The following is a 17,655-nucleotide window of genomic DNA, read 5'->3' as shown; positions in this document are numbered from 1 at the left end:
GTGGGCCTGTTGTTGTACATGGACGCCTTGACTTCTGTTGCGCCGCAACAGGTTCGCGGTTGTTGCGCATAACCGAATGCTCCTGCTTACAGAGTACGTCTCCGGTTTCTTCTTTATAAGATCAGAACCATTCATTCGATTTCGGCTGTCTATTTTATGTATACGGAGTCATACTGTTTTGGTTCAATGGCCCTTGCGCCTTTGACTCTTTTTCCTTGGGTGATTCTGACTTGGCCCGAAGCGGCTGTTTCGTCTACGATATCCGCTTCCCAGTGAACAATTGTTATTCCATGACCTTCCAAGAACAATGATAGCTAACGGACGGTACTTGACATTTCAATATCCTGCTATCTACTCCACAACTGCCCCACTGACGCGGGGTCAGAGCTCCGAGACAGTCCGGCAAACGGATCGGGTAGGATGAGCGACGCTATCACACTCTCTAAAATCCTAGTTAATTATGCGCATCGAGAACTTAACTCAAGTAAAATCTTGCTCTATTGTTCAATGGGCGAAATATGTACAACATTGTTTTTTGTTTGTTGTGTGATTACTCAACAAGACCTCTCCTGCTTTCTGGATGCTTGTCAACGAAGCCACAGCTCTTCTCACAGTAGAGAGCTCTCGGTATATAAATAATTAGAAGCATATTTTTCATATGTTCATGCAGAAGAAAAGAGAGTAAGCTAGTAAATTGTAGTTCACTGAGAGGTACAAGACATGGTGGTGGTGAAGATGGGTAAAGGGTCAGGCGCCACACCGTTCAAGCTACTGCATCCCCTCGTGAACATCCTTGTCTCCAATCTTAAGATTTCCGGACGTGGTATTATCCGACAGGAAAGTATGATCCTGACTAATTACTTTGGATAAATTCAGAACTTTGTAGGTCTCTATGTTCAAGGCTTGCTGTTGTTTTGTAAGTCACCTTGCGAACGTTTGGATCCACTGAGCATGTGAGCCGAAGCCAGGCTTGTTGGTGATCGACAAAGTACTTACCCTAGGTAAATGCCATATCAAGCGAGCTAGAATAGAGTGATAAAGAAGCCCAGCAAGATTGTAATTATATGTTACAGTCTTGGTCGTCTAGAATTGAGCCTCTCGCAGGACGTCTTTGCAGCGACGGTATCGAAAACCAACTCGACGGTAACCTTGATAATCGTGTTCGAAATAGCCAGGGAACTACCCATGAAAACTTGAGATTTTTCGCTAGGTGCAAAGCCAAGGCATCCAATGGCCAAGTTACTGAACGGAAGTGTTGACCAACTTCTTAAGAGAGTCGGGCGGAACTAGCATGAAACGCCAGCAACGCCGTAGCATGCTGTTAGTGAAATGCTGAGGTTCAGTAAATGGGCTTTAAAAAGGTAATTCCATAAATGAGCGCAGAGTTTCCTGCAAGAGATCAAGTTGAACAACAATAGAATTCTAGGAAACCGAAATCACGAACTTCTTCCTCCTGCTCGCTTATTTGAGAAAGTATTATTACCATGTCAGCCGCTACTATATTTTCTTACTCTTCTCGCTCCAAGAGGTGCGCTACGGCGGTTTTCACGTTTATCATGACTTGCATTTACCAGCTGAATCACTGGCCCGACTCGTACTGGCTGTCTTGCCCAAGTTTGCATCTGCTGGCTGCTCTCCGGTCTCTTCATATCATCAGTCGGTGATTTGAAGACTTTGAAATTCTTTAAGCTTAAGTGACCTGATGAACAAATCACAAACGAGAGCAAAAATACTTAGGCCTGGCCCAATAGAAGAATCAACTTCATGTCTTGCTTTCTTCACCGTAAGTGTGTTTGGCACGAACTATGCAGCCATTGCTCCTAAACCATGGACCTCATCCGAGCCTCATAAACTAAACCGGATACTGCAAGAGTGTTATGTTGGAGGATCAAACAGGACTTGGAAATTGAATAGATAGCCATGTGGGATGAAGGTCCATGATAATGAACAGCAAGACGAAGGACCACTTTATCTATGGCTACAATAACAGACCATCTCATTGCTTCACTCGCATTCTCCCTTCTTTTCCGCATCTGCCCGGTCATGCCGGTCATGCTTAGGTAATTGTAGTCTGCGGAATCCGGTAGCGGATGTGTATAGATCGAGAAGACCAGTATCGCATGCAAACCTCTCATGCATAACCCCCCCATACGTCGGCGTGCTCGGTTTATATAGGATCGAAACATTTCTACTGCGCAAAGGGTGAACAAGGTCCACACAGCTGGTGCCTCATAGTTGATTAAATCACCACAAGATGCTCCAAATTCAGACTATGGACTTTGCTCAGGGGCCTTTTGCCCACCATTTACCATCGGCATCCACGTCGCCCGCCTTAACCTCCGTCACCACACTTTTACTTCTCCTCAAAGGATCAACTTGGTTTGCCACAAAATCATCCATATACCGTACAGCGGTCTTTCGGGTGTCTTGTCGAAGACTTGCCTCGCTGCCTACTCTCGATCTCCGGCCCTCCTCGGTTCCTATGTCATCGTCGAGCTCGACGCTTTCCAGTCTCCGAGCTTCGCGCGTGACCTCGACCTCCTTGGTGACGAAGATGCCGGGGAATCGTTGCCGCAAGACAGGCCAGAAAATGGGAACGCTGCTGGCAACCATGGCCAGGTCGACTTCGACGCAGGCAAGGACGATGCTAACGGGACCGTACCAGGGAAAATCGAGCGTCGGGTATGTGGCGCTGCGGTGTTGCAGAATGGTGATGAAACGCACTAAAGAGACACCATTGACTCTGTTGGAGAGTTCCTTGGTCAGCTCATAGCCATCGAGAAGAATTGGGTATGTCCATGACGGTATACGCACGCTATGCCAATGCCAAGTAGTGCAAGCAGACCGAGTTTAGACTTGAGCGGGGCATCTTGCTTGAAATAGAGCGGCACCGGGATTCCCAGCACCAGCAGATCGAGGGCGATGTTGACTGCAGAATGGCTTTCGTACGTAGCCGAGAAGATCTCGGCGTTAAGAGATCCGTATGCCCACCGGCTGGCCGGAATAGACCAGTCCCAGTAGGCTTTCACTGGAACACAGGGAACCCAGGCTAGGAATCCGTAGGTCGTGGCCCATACGCATACAAAAATAATGGTGTAGATGCAGAGGCGCCTGGTGAAAGATGGCTGATCGAATATGCGAAGGTACTGAAAAAGGAGGGAAATCTTGATGAAGGCGGTCGACATCTGGTAGGAGGCGTTTGATACGTAGAAAGTCTAGTTCAGGAGGCGATCGTGTTAGAAAAGGTCATGAGGGTTCCAACGTCGGCATGCTCATGAACGGACGTACTCGTAGATAGCCCTGAACTTCCTCTGCAGACAGAGTGTATATGTGCTTGCCCATACCAAACTTGGTTGCTAATAAACAGTCAGCATTTCGGATGTGCTCAAGAGCGTTGATCAATGCTTACCGATACAAATTCCAACTGAGCCCGTCGTTATCGATAACTGCAATTTATTTTTAGTTATGGTGCTCGCCCTTTGCTCTGTAAAGAGTCGGGCAACTCACCAGTGACAATATCACAAAGAAGTCATCCCATCCCAAAGACTTAACCACCTTGGCACGCACATGCATGCGGAACGCGACGCATACCCATGCGAAAGCCTGGAAACATTCGTCAATACCTCTGCTTCGCGCCTGTGTGTCATATTTAACTAACCGTGAAGCTGATCACAACGCCCAGAATTGTGCCCTTCTTGTTCACTAACGGCTCCGGCTCGCCCGAGTTATCCGCTGTTCCAAACAGCCTTTGAATCGTCGCTCCGTCCATGGTTATGACCAAGGAGCAAGGCCTAGCATCCGCTTGTAGCAAGTTGAGAGTGCCGATCAGCAATGCAAGTTATCAGAAGTCAAAGCAAAGAAGGACTATGAATAGAGCAAGCTCCATCCCTTCTTGAAGGGAAAACGAAAAGAAGTGCCGGGTCACTAGAGCGAGACTTCTAGGAGACCCGTCCCGTGGAGATGGTTGTTAATATAACACTGCGCTGCGCAGACGAACAGAGGGTCCGCACTCTGCCTTTGGCATGGCTTGCCATATGCCGGGTATGCTGATAAGACTGGACATGACAAGGCGGGTCGCGGACTCTGTGTTCTTCGACTCCACAGCCCAAACCGCCCCCTTTCTCTTCCAGCAAGGAAGATTCTAACCACATGGAAAGCGACAACTGCTTTCGAGTGGTAGGCTAAAATGTAGACTAGCATCACGTTCGCTCGAGCCCCAGCGGCCCACGATGCCGTGCTGATCCCTCTGTCTGGTATCCCCTGATATAGTCTGTGCGAATGCAACCTCGGCCCTCCTTTGCATGGTAGTTTTTACTGGGAGACATGCGTAAACCCGTTTTTGTCCAATTAAACAGCTGGGTAGCCCTGGTAGGTTTGTGGATTTACGAATCCGTAAGCCTGGCCAATACCCTCATTTGTATCCGTACTTGAGAGGATAACCACGTTTTTGACATCCATGCCTCACTGTGTTTGTCCAAAAGGTTCAGAAGCATGGACGAGCAAGACCTGGGTTTGTCTAACCACGAGCACGACCGCCTAACATGGGCAAATTCTCTTTCCGATACGCCACGGTTGCTGAGGGGCAAGCGCTCAACCACCTACGGCGAGAAAAAAAAAAAAAGGAAAAAAAAAAGGAAAAAAAAGAAGAAAAAAAGAGAGATTGCAAACTCCACGATCTAAAGAATTCGAATTCTATGCAGTAGGGGTGAGGATCGCCTGAGCATCCCGGTTCCTTGCCCTGCAACGAGAACTCGAGTCATTAGCAGCGCACATCACTGGGCCCACGGCGCGTTTCAGTGTCACTCTCGCTGGCAATTAATTGATGGAGTTAAGAGCACGGTAGTGTTCCAACTGTGACAACGGTCTACGTGATCTTCTCGACGATGCGAGGTCGGTTAACCAACATTCTTGAGAGTGGTGTTTTGTCAAGGAAAGCCGCAGTTGCAGCGTCCATTGAGATCTCTGGCCTGGCGATCTGCAGGCGCTTGCGTCGGGAGTATGGACTGCACTCCGCAATCGAGCGAGTCAAGTATAACGTCATAATTTCTCGGTCAAAATTTCCACAAGGAGCATAGATTGTACTGCTGTCCTAAGGCACCGTACACGCAACTAATATCCTCAAAAGTTGTGAGACTGGAAACAAGATCTAGATCGGAAATCACCTCCCTCCTACAGTCGCATGGGTTGACATAAATAAAATCGGAGCATTGGTGCGATTCAGATTGCGACAAGTGACATGTCTTAGTGGACAGGAGAGAACTCACGTAGTTACAGTAGCAGGCTTAATGATTCCTCGTTTACAATCGCGATCCGAGGAAAGTGTTGCGACGAATCTGCACGACGAGGAACAGTTTGCAAGCCCGAGGTAGTGCATCGATAAGCAGACCTGAGGCGACTAGCTTGGCTATATTTCTTTTACTGGTTTTGCTTTTGTTGGAATGCACCAAAGTCTACTGGTTGCAGGTGCTCTTGGATTGCTGGGGGCCCGTAGATTGATGACGGTTACAAGCAAATATCATCTCTAGGGCCTAGTACAGACTTCGCTCGCAGCTCGTGTGCTTCTGCCGATGGCGATAGGCCATGACGCAACGCAATAAGATGATGCGGGTACCATAAGAGCACCGCCCATTGAAATGGTTCGTCATGTGCTCAGCGCCTGTGTATGGTAATATCTGAATGTCAGTCCCTGAGGCTTGCCAATCTATTAACTTTCTGACTCGACTCATATGAGAGCAATCACCTCACGGATTTGAGATTCACCGAACAGAAGCGCGAGTAAACCCGTCAGGCAACCGTTTAAATCCGCCGAGCAAAGGTAATGTGAACCAGTACTGCACGACTCGCCAGGCAAGAAAAACAGTAAATCACTGCTGAGTGTTTGACTCAGGCCCTGTGGATTTGTACGGTCCAGTGCAACACCTGTCACCGCCTACAATGATATTGCAACCAATTTTAAGCCACTTGCCCGACACCTCCTCGACGGGTCACTTCCGAAGGGAGAAGGATGGTTGAATTGAACGCGACCACAAGGCCTATGCGTCAGAAACATCGACGCTAACCAAGTCACACAGGCCTATTCCTGGGTGGGCGCTCAGTCCTCTCCTTGGTCTAGTATGGGGAAGCTTTAGCTCAGAGTTCGACAGTTCGACAGTTCGACAGCTGCCACCCTGTCACCCGAGTCAAACCCGCTCGGGGAACTTTGGTTCTCGTCGCGTTCCATGATCGCCCATTTCCAAAGAATTATCCACAGATGACTGAAATCTGCCGATTCTGTGCGATGGAACTTCACTAGGTATTCTCTCAGTGGGGCCACACTGCGACCCTGTCAAACAAACCCACAGCGGAGAAGTTCGTCCCGATCGAAGAAGACGTACACTGCACTAAGAACAGGTAAGGGCATGAGAGTAGAGTCCGACTGAGAGTCCGACCTCTCTGTTCCAAAGTCTTTGACGAATCTTGACGAAGCAACTGACAAAATAAGCCCTCTGTGGAACCGCCTTCAAGAGGTCTAGCCGCTCCATCCTTTCATCCCCCATGAAACAAATCGAGAAAGGGTTATCCACTTTGGATTTCCGATGCACCATGTCGGCAGGCAGAACAGCTCGGTGCCACATTACGAACAGTCCTTCTCACTCAGCTGAAGCCTTGCGCGAACAGGTGTATCGCAATCGCCAATCGATGCACCACCATGTTAGCGTCGCTGAAACCTGTCAGTTCTGGAGTTGAAGCCAAGCCTTGCAAAAAGGCCTCGAGTTCGACCCTCCGCGGCTGAAGCAAACCCTCCCATCCCCTCCTCGACGTCGTACTCGGCACGAATGATCATCTCTTCCATCGTCATCATCATCGTAAAGAGCTGGACGGCAAAAAGTCCCGATGGACGGTTCACTGCCACCTTGCCGGCGGCTCCCAGCTTTCCGAGTTGGAGATGCCCATGGCAACGTAATCAAATACTCCCTGCGCCAACAACCCTCACGAGTAATGATCCTACCATTGTTTCCTCGAACTGGAATAATCGCCTGTCGTCCCCCATCTGCGCCGTGATATCCGCTGCCGCACGTTCCTCCAGCCCGTTAGATGATCACCGACTTCCTTCACTACCTGCACGGCCAGAGTTCCACGCGTACCTGTTGGCTTCAGAAACCCCGGTGATGGCTACCTTACCCATTTCTGCTGTTCTTCGAGAACGACCGGACGGTATCATCGTTCCAAAGCAACCGCAGTGACTAAATAGAGAGGCCCAGGACGTCAGCCCGTTGCTGTAACTTCGCTCATCCTTGACCATTCAGAGGGTAGGACTCTTGCAGGGAGGATCATCGGATTTGCGGCAGCCCCCAATACCACTGATCATGGGCCTGTTCCAACACGCGAGACCCATGCTCGGTCGGTTCATTACACTACGCACCTCCATGGGGCCTGGCAAGATTCAATGACCGCTGAGACCACACGACATGCAGGTTGGGGAGGCGAAAGGATCCAATCCTGGTTGAATGAGGAACCAGGCGCTGAATAAAGACGCCTCGTATCTTAGTCACTGCAGAAGTTAGCCAGACTAGCCCTAATGCGCAACCCTCCCTCCCGCAACAACCGCAAATAAACTCTGTCCGGAACCGTCTCACTGACGATTCGAAAGGGTCTAAAGAATTCCGCCCTATGCTTACTCTGTAGTGTAAGCAGGCCACGTGCCAGAGCGACATGGGCCTCTTTCTTGACAGCGAACAATGGCTCACTTCAGGGGTCGTAAAGCAAAAGTCTCCCCACAGCTCATCCTTCGGCTAACAAACCCTTCTGTTTACCCATAATGTTCGAGACACGGGCTTTCGGCATTCCGCAGTGTCGATCACCGCCACCGTTCCGCCGGCGGCTCAATCCTGCACACTCCGACACTCGGGTCCTTGAGCGGGTCCCATTTGACGATGATCCACGCCCGGTCCGCTGTCGCCTCCGAGCAGTCTCCCACACCGACGAACCTCTAAATTTCGCGCGCTCCCGTACGTCTGTGGAGATGCTCAGATATCGACGATGTGTCCAATGAGCGTGACGCGAGTTCAGTAGGCAGCTCGGATCTTGAGGACGTCGTCTTCAATGCAACTTTCAACCCCGAGGCGGCTCTGCATTATGTGCCTGGTCAGTGGACGGCGCACAGGAATGTAACACCTATTGGAACATTGAGGTTCCTTTTACGGGCCGACGCCGCATGCATTGATTCGGCCGGTCTAAAATCCTCAGCTCCGCCAATGTCATACCGGTGTGGTCCGGTCCTCAGAACCTGCTCCTTGCCTTTTGAGGCCTTTCAAAACATTGTGTTCAAACGGGAAGGAAGTCCTGATATGGATAAAATTTCTCGGACTCGGGTTCCCGTCGATATCAACCCGAGTTTTGTGAGAGACATATACGTGGGAACCAATTTTCAAGTTCTTAGAGACCATTACTAGATCAGTATTCCGATATCCCACGAGATATCACTCACGCGTGAATCCACTTTCGTTGCACCGGACCACTCGATACGACTCTGGAGGGCGTGGAGCGCAGCATTCGTACAACACAGCACACGTGCGTAAAATCTTTCTCTTCAGAAGTTGTCACGACGACCGTCATGATCGAACGCTTTAGAGAGCTGTCACAGTTCTCATGGAAATGTCTTGTAAACGACGTCCTGCCATGAGATGCCTTATACATGCTACTTGGATAATTGAAGACGACCAGAAGGAGTGTGAGCAAGTACACGAGCGAAAACGCAACGCCCATCGACTCAGGGTTATATGATGGGTGCCTTAGGAAGTATTTCACAAATCATGAAACTACGCCACGTACCCGACGGATCATGCGTACGCCCTCCTATGGATTTGTCACCTTGGCATCAAGCCCAACCACATGGGCGCTACAAGCTCACGTCAAGATATCGATACTTCATCGGCGGCTGGCTCGAAGACCCCTCGCATTGATAAATCGCGCAGCAACCCCTGGTATTCTTTGCTGTGCTGGATCCGACCCGGGCAGCAACTTCCCCCCAACACCGAACTAGGCCCTAGATTAACACACGGCCGAGCATGAATACAAGATCATCAGGTCTGAGAGAGAAGGCCGGGTAGATAAAGACGTCCTTGCCGTCCTCACTTCTGCAGCTGCCGGGGAGTGAAACACTCCCATAGTCATAAACGGATCATGCTGGCTGGCTGCCATGAGCCTCGTTCTGGAACTTTTGGTCTCTATCCATTGGGGCCCTGAGGGCCAGAGATCAACCCCTTTCTTAACTATCTATATACTCTACACGCGACCGTGAATACGTCTTAGGCATTACGGTCCTGGCAGCCATCCTCTAACTCGTTGTCCCTGAGGAGCCAGGAACAATCAGGGTCACCATCATACGCCGTACAGGTGACTATGCAGCCTGGGGTGCGGCAGAAGGTGAAACCCCAAGGCCTAGCTCGTCCGGAACTTCATCGACGAGGGCAGTTCCTCGGCCGAAGTTTTGGATCGGAAAGACGGAAGATGATAGCCAAGGCCTCGACTAGGCTTGACAAGGCCATACGACCAAACTCGGACTGGTGTTTCTTTAGGACGAAGAGCGGGTTATCCTGGCATCTTGCCAGATGGAGTTCGGCCGGGGCGATGATGTGTGCACTCTGAGTAACTGCTACAGGCTCGTACTGTACGATTAGAGGGGGGGTATCAGTCAAGCGAACTCCTTAGACAGCCACGATTCACTGGCGTTATTGAGCCGTCTTCGTGGCAGGCCCATCAGATGGCGAGGGCGGCGAACATGTACGATAAGGGAGGGCGATTTCAGAGACAGTGGTACTTGTTGAGTGGCCAAATACCACTCGACATAGGAGGCCATAGCATCTGGTGGCGTTGAACTTTTCTGCATGATTAGAAGCAGCCGGTACAAACCCCCTGGGTTATCGAGGACCGGAGATAGACGGCGGTCTGTGCTAGACGAGCTCCCACTCGCCCACGTGCCTGAAAAGACGAGGCGTTCGTACTTCGTCCCACCAGGCATTTAAGCAGCTGTCACTGCAAGCAAGACTTCCCCTCCTCGCTCGATGAGGCTTCGCGCGATCTCATCCGCCTGCACGCTTTGTTCCCCATCTTCCATACCTACCCCTGAACACACCGCCGTTTAACCCCCGGATCCCTGGATTACGGGCCATTGGCTGGGCCGCCCCATCTCCGATGGGCTCCCCAGCGCAACGTCTCGCGTCTCCGAACCCTCGTCCAGAGCCCACCCCGAAGCCCTTAGACCCCTCTCTGGCAAATTCCCGCGAACACTGGCCGACCAACGGCAGTTGACTGTACTCGGGGGCCAGAAGTGGCCCAGGAGGAGGATATCAGGGTTAACGTAGCCGTTCCCCCGCAAGCTTTTCTCATTCGAGCAATACATCCGTCATCTCTGTCAAGGAGAGGGTGCAATATAGGAACGGAATGATTTCATTACTCGCTTCGATATGCCCTTTTCGATCCAAAGCCGTTGTAGCCACAAGCAAACCGACCAAGCCCGCCAACCAAAACAGACAAGCCACCAACGCCGTCCCGCCCTCCCAGTCCTTCCGGTCTAACTTTTCCAGTTGAAAGACGTGACAACAAACCAAAAAAAAAAAAAGAGAAAAGAAAATCTACTTCCGAAAAGGCGACCCGGTCGCTCAATTAATCTCCCCCGTGATATATCCAATCTGTCTCCTCCCATTAACCCCGGCCCCGGCAAGCTGACCCGCCAGGTGGCTCTGCCCGTCCACAAGCCTCCTCTGCTCCGCCAGCCGCGCCCGGAACCGATCCTCCTGGTCTCGGTCCATCCGATCGACGTCCTCCCTCTCGGCGATCCGGATGGCGCTGAGCGCCTTGGCGTGGTCCACCTTCTCCGTCGCCATCTGCTTCTCCCACTCGAGCATCATCGTCTGCCGCGCCATCGTCAGGTCCGACTCGGCCAGGTCCACGGCGCGCGCCCGCGTGATGGTCGCCTCCGTCAGCGCGACCTGATGCTCGAGGTCCGCGTTGCGCTCGTTAAGCTTCCGCCGCATCGCGGCCGCGAAGTGGTCCTCCTCGACCCGCGCGCGTTCGTTGAGCGCGACGAGCTCGTCCTGCTGGATGCGCCTGCGGCGCGAGTCCTCGAGCTCCGCCTGCGCGGACCAGATCTGCGCCTGCACCGTGGCGAGCTCCTGGTTCCGCGCGATCGAGAGCACGTGGTCTTCCTGCTCGAGGTTGATGCGGTCGAGGCGCGCGCGGCGGGTGCGTTCCTGCATCTCAATGTCTTCGGGCATGCCGACGGCGCCGTCGGGCTGGGGGCCCATGTTGGCGTAGTAGACGTCCTCGGCGCGGTTGGCGCGGAGGAGCTTGATGAGGGCGTCTTTGTGGTCCGACTTGGAGAGGACGTGGGTCACGTACATTGTCGGGGAGTAGGTCATCTTGCCGTCCGAGTAGTGGTTGAACTTCTTGTTGATGTGCTTCCACATGCCTGCTTTGAGGAGCGTTCGGCTGGTGACGACGGGGTCGCCGGATTCCAGGGCAAGGAGGAGGATGGACTTTCCTTCTGATCGCAAGGTGATGTCGGAGCCGGCCTCGATGAGGAAGTTGATGACCCGTTCCATCAGTTTCTGGCGCGCTGCGGTGAGCTCGCCAGAGTCTGCGCAATGCCGGCAGAGCTCGCCCAGCGCGCTTCGGCCGCCGTGGAGGGTGCTGGGGAAGTCGGGCTCGTGTCCGTATTGCACCAACACCTGGCAGGCGGCTAGGTTGAGTTCGCGCGCTGAGTTGTGAAGTGATCCGTCGTTTCGCGAAGCTCCGGCAGCCAGGAGATTCGACATCATCTTGATTGCCGTCTCCCCTCCAATCTCGGTCGACAGTGTCAGCGGCGTGTTCCCCTTAACATCACACACATCCACCTCGGCGCCCTCCAGCAGCAGCATCTTGACTACATCCGGTCGACGGTTTCGAATCGCCAGCGTAAGGGGCGTGCTCTGTGATACCCGCGACTCGAAGTTGACCTTGGCGCCCGTCTCGATGAGCATCTGAATGATGCCACTGCTGACCTTCTTTTGCGGCTGCAGCAGGGCCCACATCATGAGCGTGATGGGTTCCTCCTCGAGGTCCTCCATGACCTTGTAGGGCATCATCTGATCGTAGTAGTACCCGGCGTCCAGAAGGGCCTTGAAGATCCGAATCGACCGCGGGTGTTGCTGCACGGCGAGGAACAGCAGGGGCATCGACTCAGGCGGCGTGTACATGACGTCCAGCCTCGTCTCCCCGTCAGCGTATTCAGTAAACATTGTGATTAGTTCCAGCGCCTCGTCTTCCGAAGCGGGGTTGTCAAAGATGCGGTAAAACGAGCGCGATATGGACTCCGTGTTCGGCTTCTTCTCTAGTAGCCGCTTGACCAGGAAGGAGTTGCAGGCGGCGGCGGCAGACTGCAGCAGCTTTCCGTCGGCGTAGTTGACGTCAACCTTGTGGTCGAGGAGGACGTCTACGAAGCCGTTAGCCAACGCGAGGCTGTCGGGCTCGCTTTCTGAGAGCGGTAGGTCGACGACCTGGGTGAGAACTGAGCTGAGACCATCACCGTGAGCGCCCTTTTGCAGGAAGCTGTGCAAAATGCTGAAACCAGCCTCTGTAAACCACATTTCAGTGTTCTCCTTGGTGAAACCCTCCCTGATGGCAAGGTTGAGGTCTGCTGACAAGATCTTTGACTCGAGCATGAAGGCAAGCGGTTTCACGAGAGCTCTTCTGGTGGCATCGACGAGGGTCTGGCAGTCGTTCGCGATCGGTGAGGCGCCGTATCGAAGCAGTTGCCTAATGATCTTGAGGTCGACCTCCTCCTCGTTGACGGCGTTGTTCAGCACGACGTGGAGGTCGTCCGAAATAGGCAGACCCGCCCGGAACAGCATATCGATCGCAGACGACCGAGTCTCGCGGCTGAGCTTCCATGCGGCCCGCAGAGCTCTGTTGAGGGTCGAGGGTGAAGGCTTATGTTGCTTCTTCTTGTTAGACCCCCTGAGTGAGGCAACCGACGGCTTACTCACCAGGCGCGTGCCGAGGTCGGCCAAGCCCAGCATCATTTTCAGACTGCTCAGGTAGGCACTCCTCGTAGCCGCCCAAATTGCCTCGCCCTTGTTGTAGTTCGGGTCCGCGCCGGCTTCTAGCAGGATTTTGACCAGGTCGTCGCCTTCTTCGCCGAACCTTACCGAGGACGCGAGCTGTGCGTGGAGGGCTTCGCCGTCTACTCCGTAGACCAAAAGTGGTTCCAGGATGGCGGCGCGCGTCTTCAGATTTCCGACCTCGGTGGCGGCCTGGAACCCCCTCTCGATCGTCGACTTTTTCGGTGTGGTGCTGCCACTTAGAAGCATGTGAAGAACGTCAGCTGCACCAGACCGACATGCCTCGACAATGGCCTCCTCGTCAATCTGAGCGCCATTGCTCACTAGGAGGTTACCCAAAACCAAGTCGCCATCCGCCGCCGCAGCAAGGAGAGCATCTGAGAGCACAGAGCCCGACGCACCGTGGTGCAACAATATCTCACAGATCGCTGCTCTCGCTTCTCTGTTAGCCAATAAGGCAGCCTCTGCAAAGGCATCGTTCAACACAGGGATTGGGTGCTTTTGCTGCAACACTAGTTCCACAATGTCGGGGCGCTCCTTTTTCACTGCTGAAACCAGAGCTTCTCCGTCGCTCGTGTTAGCCTTCATTGCAAGTGTGCGGAGCAAAGGGATGTCGTTGGTGTAAGTGTTGATGGCAAAGCCCAAAGCCCGGTTCGCCTCGGCGCTAGGCGCACCGGCGTCGAGAAGCTTTTGCGAGAACTCAAGTCGATCCATCGGGTCAGCGATTCGCAGCGCATGGGGGAGAGCCGAAGCGAGTGACGCCGGGTTGGGTCGGGCCGCGAAGAGAAGATCGGTAATCTGCGTGTCACTGGCGGCCACAGCGTGGCAGAGAGCGGCGGCGTTGTGGGAATTGACGTCTGCACCCGCCCCGAGAAGGATCTTGACGATGGATAGTTGCCGGTGCTCGGGCAGCGTCTGGAGCAAGGCGTGGACCTCCTTGACGAGCACGTCATTGAACGGGGCTTTCTCTCTTGTCTTTTGCAACAGGATCTCGAGCTTTTCGGCCTTGGTGTCTGAGAACATCAGCTGTCCAAACTCATTGATGGCCCGGCTGGCCGTGGCAGGCGTGGCTTTGCCGTGTGTCAGCAGGGCCTCCAGGACTGGGGGATCATGGCTGTGTATTGCTGTAAAACGCATTAGCTCTTGATCGCCGTGTCGACGAAAGCTCACTTACCCGAGGCCATGGCGATGCCGTTGTCAACATTGACATCGGCTTTACCCTGCACTAGCAGCACCTGCAAAAGCTTCAAGTCTGCTGGCCGGTAGTTCAATGCGCTGAGCATCGCCTGAGAGACTTTGGCCGGGTCAAGGCCCGATACCGATGTCAGCAACAGGGTCGCCATGTCCAACCTCGCCTTCGCATCCTGAGTCCCGATGATCCTGGGCAACACGCTAGCGGCAGTCTGTGGCGTGACATTCTTTTTGAGCAGCGCATTCAAAAGTCTCACGTCCTTTTGCGCCACTGCTGCGACCAATGCCGAGCCCTCGTTTGTGTTGATGTCGGTGTTGTACTTGAGGAACAGCCCTATGAGATCCTCGTCCCGGTGGGGCGGCTCCTCGTCGATGGCTTCCTGTAACGCGTCATGAACAATTGGGCCGGCCAGGCCGCTCGTGAGGAAACATTCCACCATGCGATACCTGTTTCTGCGAGACAGGGTCTTGGTGAGAGGAAAGATCTGGGCAAGGGTTTCACTGGGAGGCTTGCTCATCAAGATCTCCTTCGTCATGGCGACATCACTCCTCATGACGGCGATTTGCAGAGCCAGACCTCCCTTGTGGTCGACGGATGCTGTTTGATGGCGGTCGTAGACCATGGACCTCGGCCCCTTTTTCACGTCATGGTCGGAAATCGGCAGGCCTCCCGGGAACACAGGTGTGAGGAGGAGCTTGGCCGAGTCAACGTCGCCTGCTTCCGCCGCCTCGATGAGCATGTCGTGGAGCGCCGTTCCGCTCGCTCCTCTTCGTAATAGCAGATCTAGTAATAACCGGCGGCTTTCCACAGCCATGTTTTTGGGGATCAGCTCGACACATTCAGAGGCATGCGTTGCACTGAGTTCCGATGTGCCACTGAGGATTGTGTATGCAACGTCCACCCGCCCGTTCTGAACGGCTTTCCGGACGGCCATGGCATCCTGGTACTCAATAGACACGCCATACTTGACCAAGAGACTGACCATGTCTTGAAACTCGGCGGCGGCCGCGTGAATTAGGGCCATGGCGGGCGCATCGCCGTCCGTGCCAGCGCAGAGTAGCAGCTCCGCGACCGCGAGCTTGTCTCTGGGGTTCATGGAAGGGTGGTCCAGCAGTTGCGAGAATGCCTCATCCAGCCCCGGGCGTTTGGGTGGGTGGTTGCCCATGAGAATCGCGAGAGCGATGTCGTGCCGTCCCTGACTGATTGCAACTTTGAGCGCCTCGGCTTGGTTGAAATCGCCATCGGCGTTTGACCGACTGAGCTGGACAACCGTGTCCAGGCATCCTGCTTTCGTTGCGTCCACCATGCACTGAGAGAGCCAGGTCGTCGGCGGCCGGCCGTCAGATCGCAGGACCATCCCGACCAGGTCGGCCTGGCCGCCCGATGCACACGCTTGGCGGAATGCGTCCTGGGCTTCGGGGCTGTGGGCCACCCCTGCACCATAGCGAAGGAGAAGCTCGACAACCTCGACGTTTTCCGCGTGCATGGCCAGCGGTAATGAGGCGTCTAAGGCGAGTGTGTCGGCGTGAGGCAGCAGGACCCGAACCATGTCGATCTGGCCGTTGTGGATGGCATGTTGCAACAGCTTGCTGCGTTCGCCAAAGCTATCGAGACTCTTACGGCGGGGCAGGATGCTCGTCTTGGCCTTTTGGGCCATGTTGACATCACCGCCAGATAGGACGAGCAGCCCGATGAGAGCCTCGGCGACGCCGGGGGATCCGCGGTCGGCGACGTGCTTGTCGAGGGCGTCAAATACGATCTTGTAATCCCACGTCTTCTTCTTGGACGTGAAGGCACGGCGCAGGTTAGTAGTGGAGTCATTCCGGCCGTGGGACATTTGCTTCCGCTTCAGCAGCTCCTCAGCCTTTAAGTCGTCCTCCGGGGTCCGGAAGCTGGGAGGACTTGAGGGCCGCGTCAGTGGCGTCGGGGACGGCGGAGGCTCGAGGCCCCATTCCTCGGCGAACTGGATGATCCGCCTTTGGCGGTCATCCTCGGTCGGCGGGGTCGGCATCGGGGAGCCGGGGGGCGAGGACAGGTAGGGAGACAGTTTAGCGATGTGACAGCGGTGAGCTGCCGTTGTGAAGCGAGAAGGGAAAAGGGATGAGAGTGAGCAATGGGCGAGCAGCCCCGTGAGACGAGGTCGATGTAGTGTGAGGCAAGGCTAGGCTAAGTGAGATGAGAGCAAGAGGAAAGAGGAGACGTGCGGCGCAAGGTTTCGTTTTCGTCTGAAGATTGTTGCACGCTCAACGGCAGAGGGACAGCGGCAAAGACGGCCCAAGGCCCGGTTGCGACGGTAGGGGGAATGGCATGAACGGAGCTGAAGACAAGCATCCAGGATCAACGCGGCCCAAGGTAGGATGACGAAAGGAGAGGCGCGGGTTGTGTCCAGGGGGGGAAAAAGACGAGAAAGACGGAGGAGGATGAGATCAGGTGCGTTCGTTTCGTTCGATCGGTCAGTCGGTCCAGGAAGCTTTTCTGCTTGGGTCCGCGGAGGTTCGGCGCAGTCGACGCAGCCGCGCTGGTGGAAATAGGGCCAGACGGGACGGAGTGACTGCGGACGCGAGGGGAACGATGGTTTGTGTGATCGGAGAGCAGACGCACAGTTCCTCGGCAGCGATAGCAGCAGCCAGCCTGCTGTCCGTAGCTGTGTGGAAGAGGGAAGAAAAACAACGAAAGAAACGAGCAGTGACTTGGTAGAGACTCTGGGAAAGGTCAACGAGTCGGCGAAGAAGAGCGTGTAAGGCAAGCTGTGGTTTAGGTATCCTGAGGTCCTCGAGTGCTGTGGCGACCATGCGTCGTGTTTCAGCGCGGTGGAGCACGCGGTTTTCGTCTGTTCGACCCTGTCGCTTTTTGCCTGGCCGCTTCTGGTCCCTTAATGGTAGGATGTCACAACGGGGGCTAGGAAGTTTGACGGCTCCCCTAGCAAGCTAAGAAGGGGTGGCTGGGTCTCGAGGTCGGACGACAGTGGACCAGGGCCGTGACGTCGATCCGATAAACAGCGTCGGTCTTGGTCGTGAAGATGCCCTCCGGGACCGACGGCGGCGCGGGTGCCGCAGCTCAGGGGGATTTTCGCGGTGAAGAAAGCTTACGGATAGATAGCTGGGGGTATCCCCCCTTTGGAAGTGGAGATGTGATTAACGACGGCGGCAGAGACTCTGGAACAACAGCCGCCGCACTCTACATAGTACGAGGCCCAAAAGGATAAACCGGAAAAAGAAAAGGAAAATAGAGAGAATAAGTCAGGAGGCCACTCGGTGCGACAAGCCTTTTTGACGGCCAGCCAGTCCCTTGTTTAAGCTTGTTGGATGACGGGGGTTTAGAGCCACGCGTATCAGTGTTGAGCCGAACACCCAATGGAGGGAACGCGAGCGTGGCGGCGCCGTG

General features: G+C 54.2%; 2 protein-coding genes across 2 annotated transcripts; both read right to left on the bottom strand.

Moving 5' to 3' along the window:
* Positions 1-2,283: 2,283 nt before the first annotated feature.
* ColSpa_05432 (uncharacterized protein) lies at positions 2,284-3,769 on the bottom strand (the record flags this gene model as incomplete). Its single annotated transcript, XM_049271644.1, has 6 exons — positions 2,284-2,743; positions 2,815-3,215; positions 3,289-3,356; positions 3,410-3,446; positions 3,508-3,603; positions 3,659-3,769. 6 exons carry the CDS (start codon positions 3,767-3,769, stop codon positions 2,284-2,286), a joined length of 1,173 nt encoding a protein of 390 aa, XP_049127601.1.
* A 6,871-nt stretch (positions 3,770-10,640) lies between these two features.
* On the bottom strand, positions 10,641-16,282 carry ColSpa_05431 (NF-kappa-B inhibitor alpha; the record flags this gene model as incomplete). The annotated part of the gene is made up of 2 exons (XM_049271643.1): positions 10,641-14,179; positions 14,254-16,282. 2 exons carry the CDS (start codon positions 16,280-16,282, stop codon positions 10,641-10,643), a joined length of 5,568 nt encoding a protein of 1,855 aa, XP_049127600.1.
* Positions 16,283-17,655: the final 1,373 nt, after the last annotated feature.

The sequence above is a fragment of the Colletotrichum spaethianum genome (assembly GCF_022836535.1).
Source record: "Colletotrichum spaethianum MAFF 239500 DNA, contig12, whole genome shotgun sequence".
Lineage (NCBI taxonomy): Eukaryota > Fungi > Ascomycota > Sordariomycetes > Glomerellales > Glomerellaceae > Colletotrichum > Colletotrichum spaethianum.
This window is presented reverse-complemented; position numbering and strand designations above follow the sequence as displayed.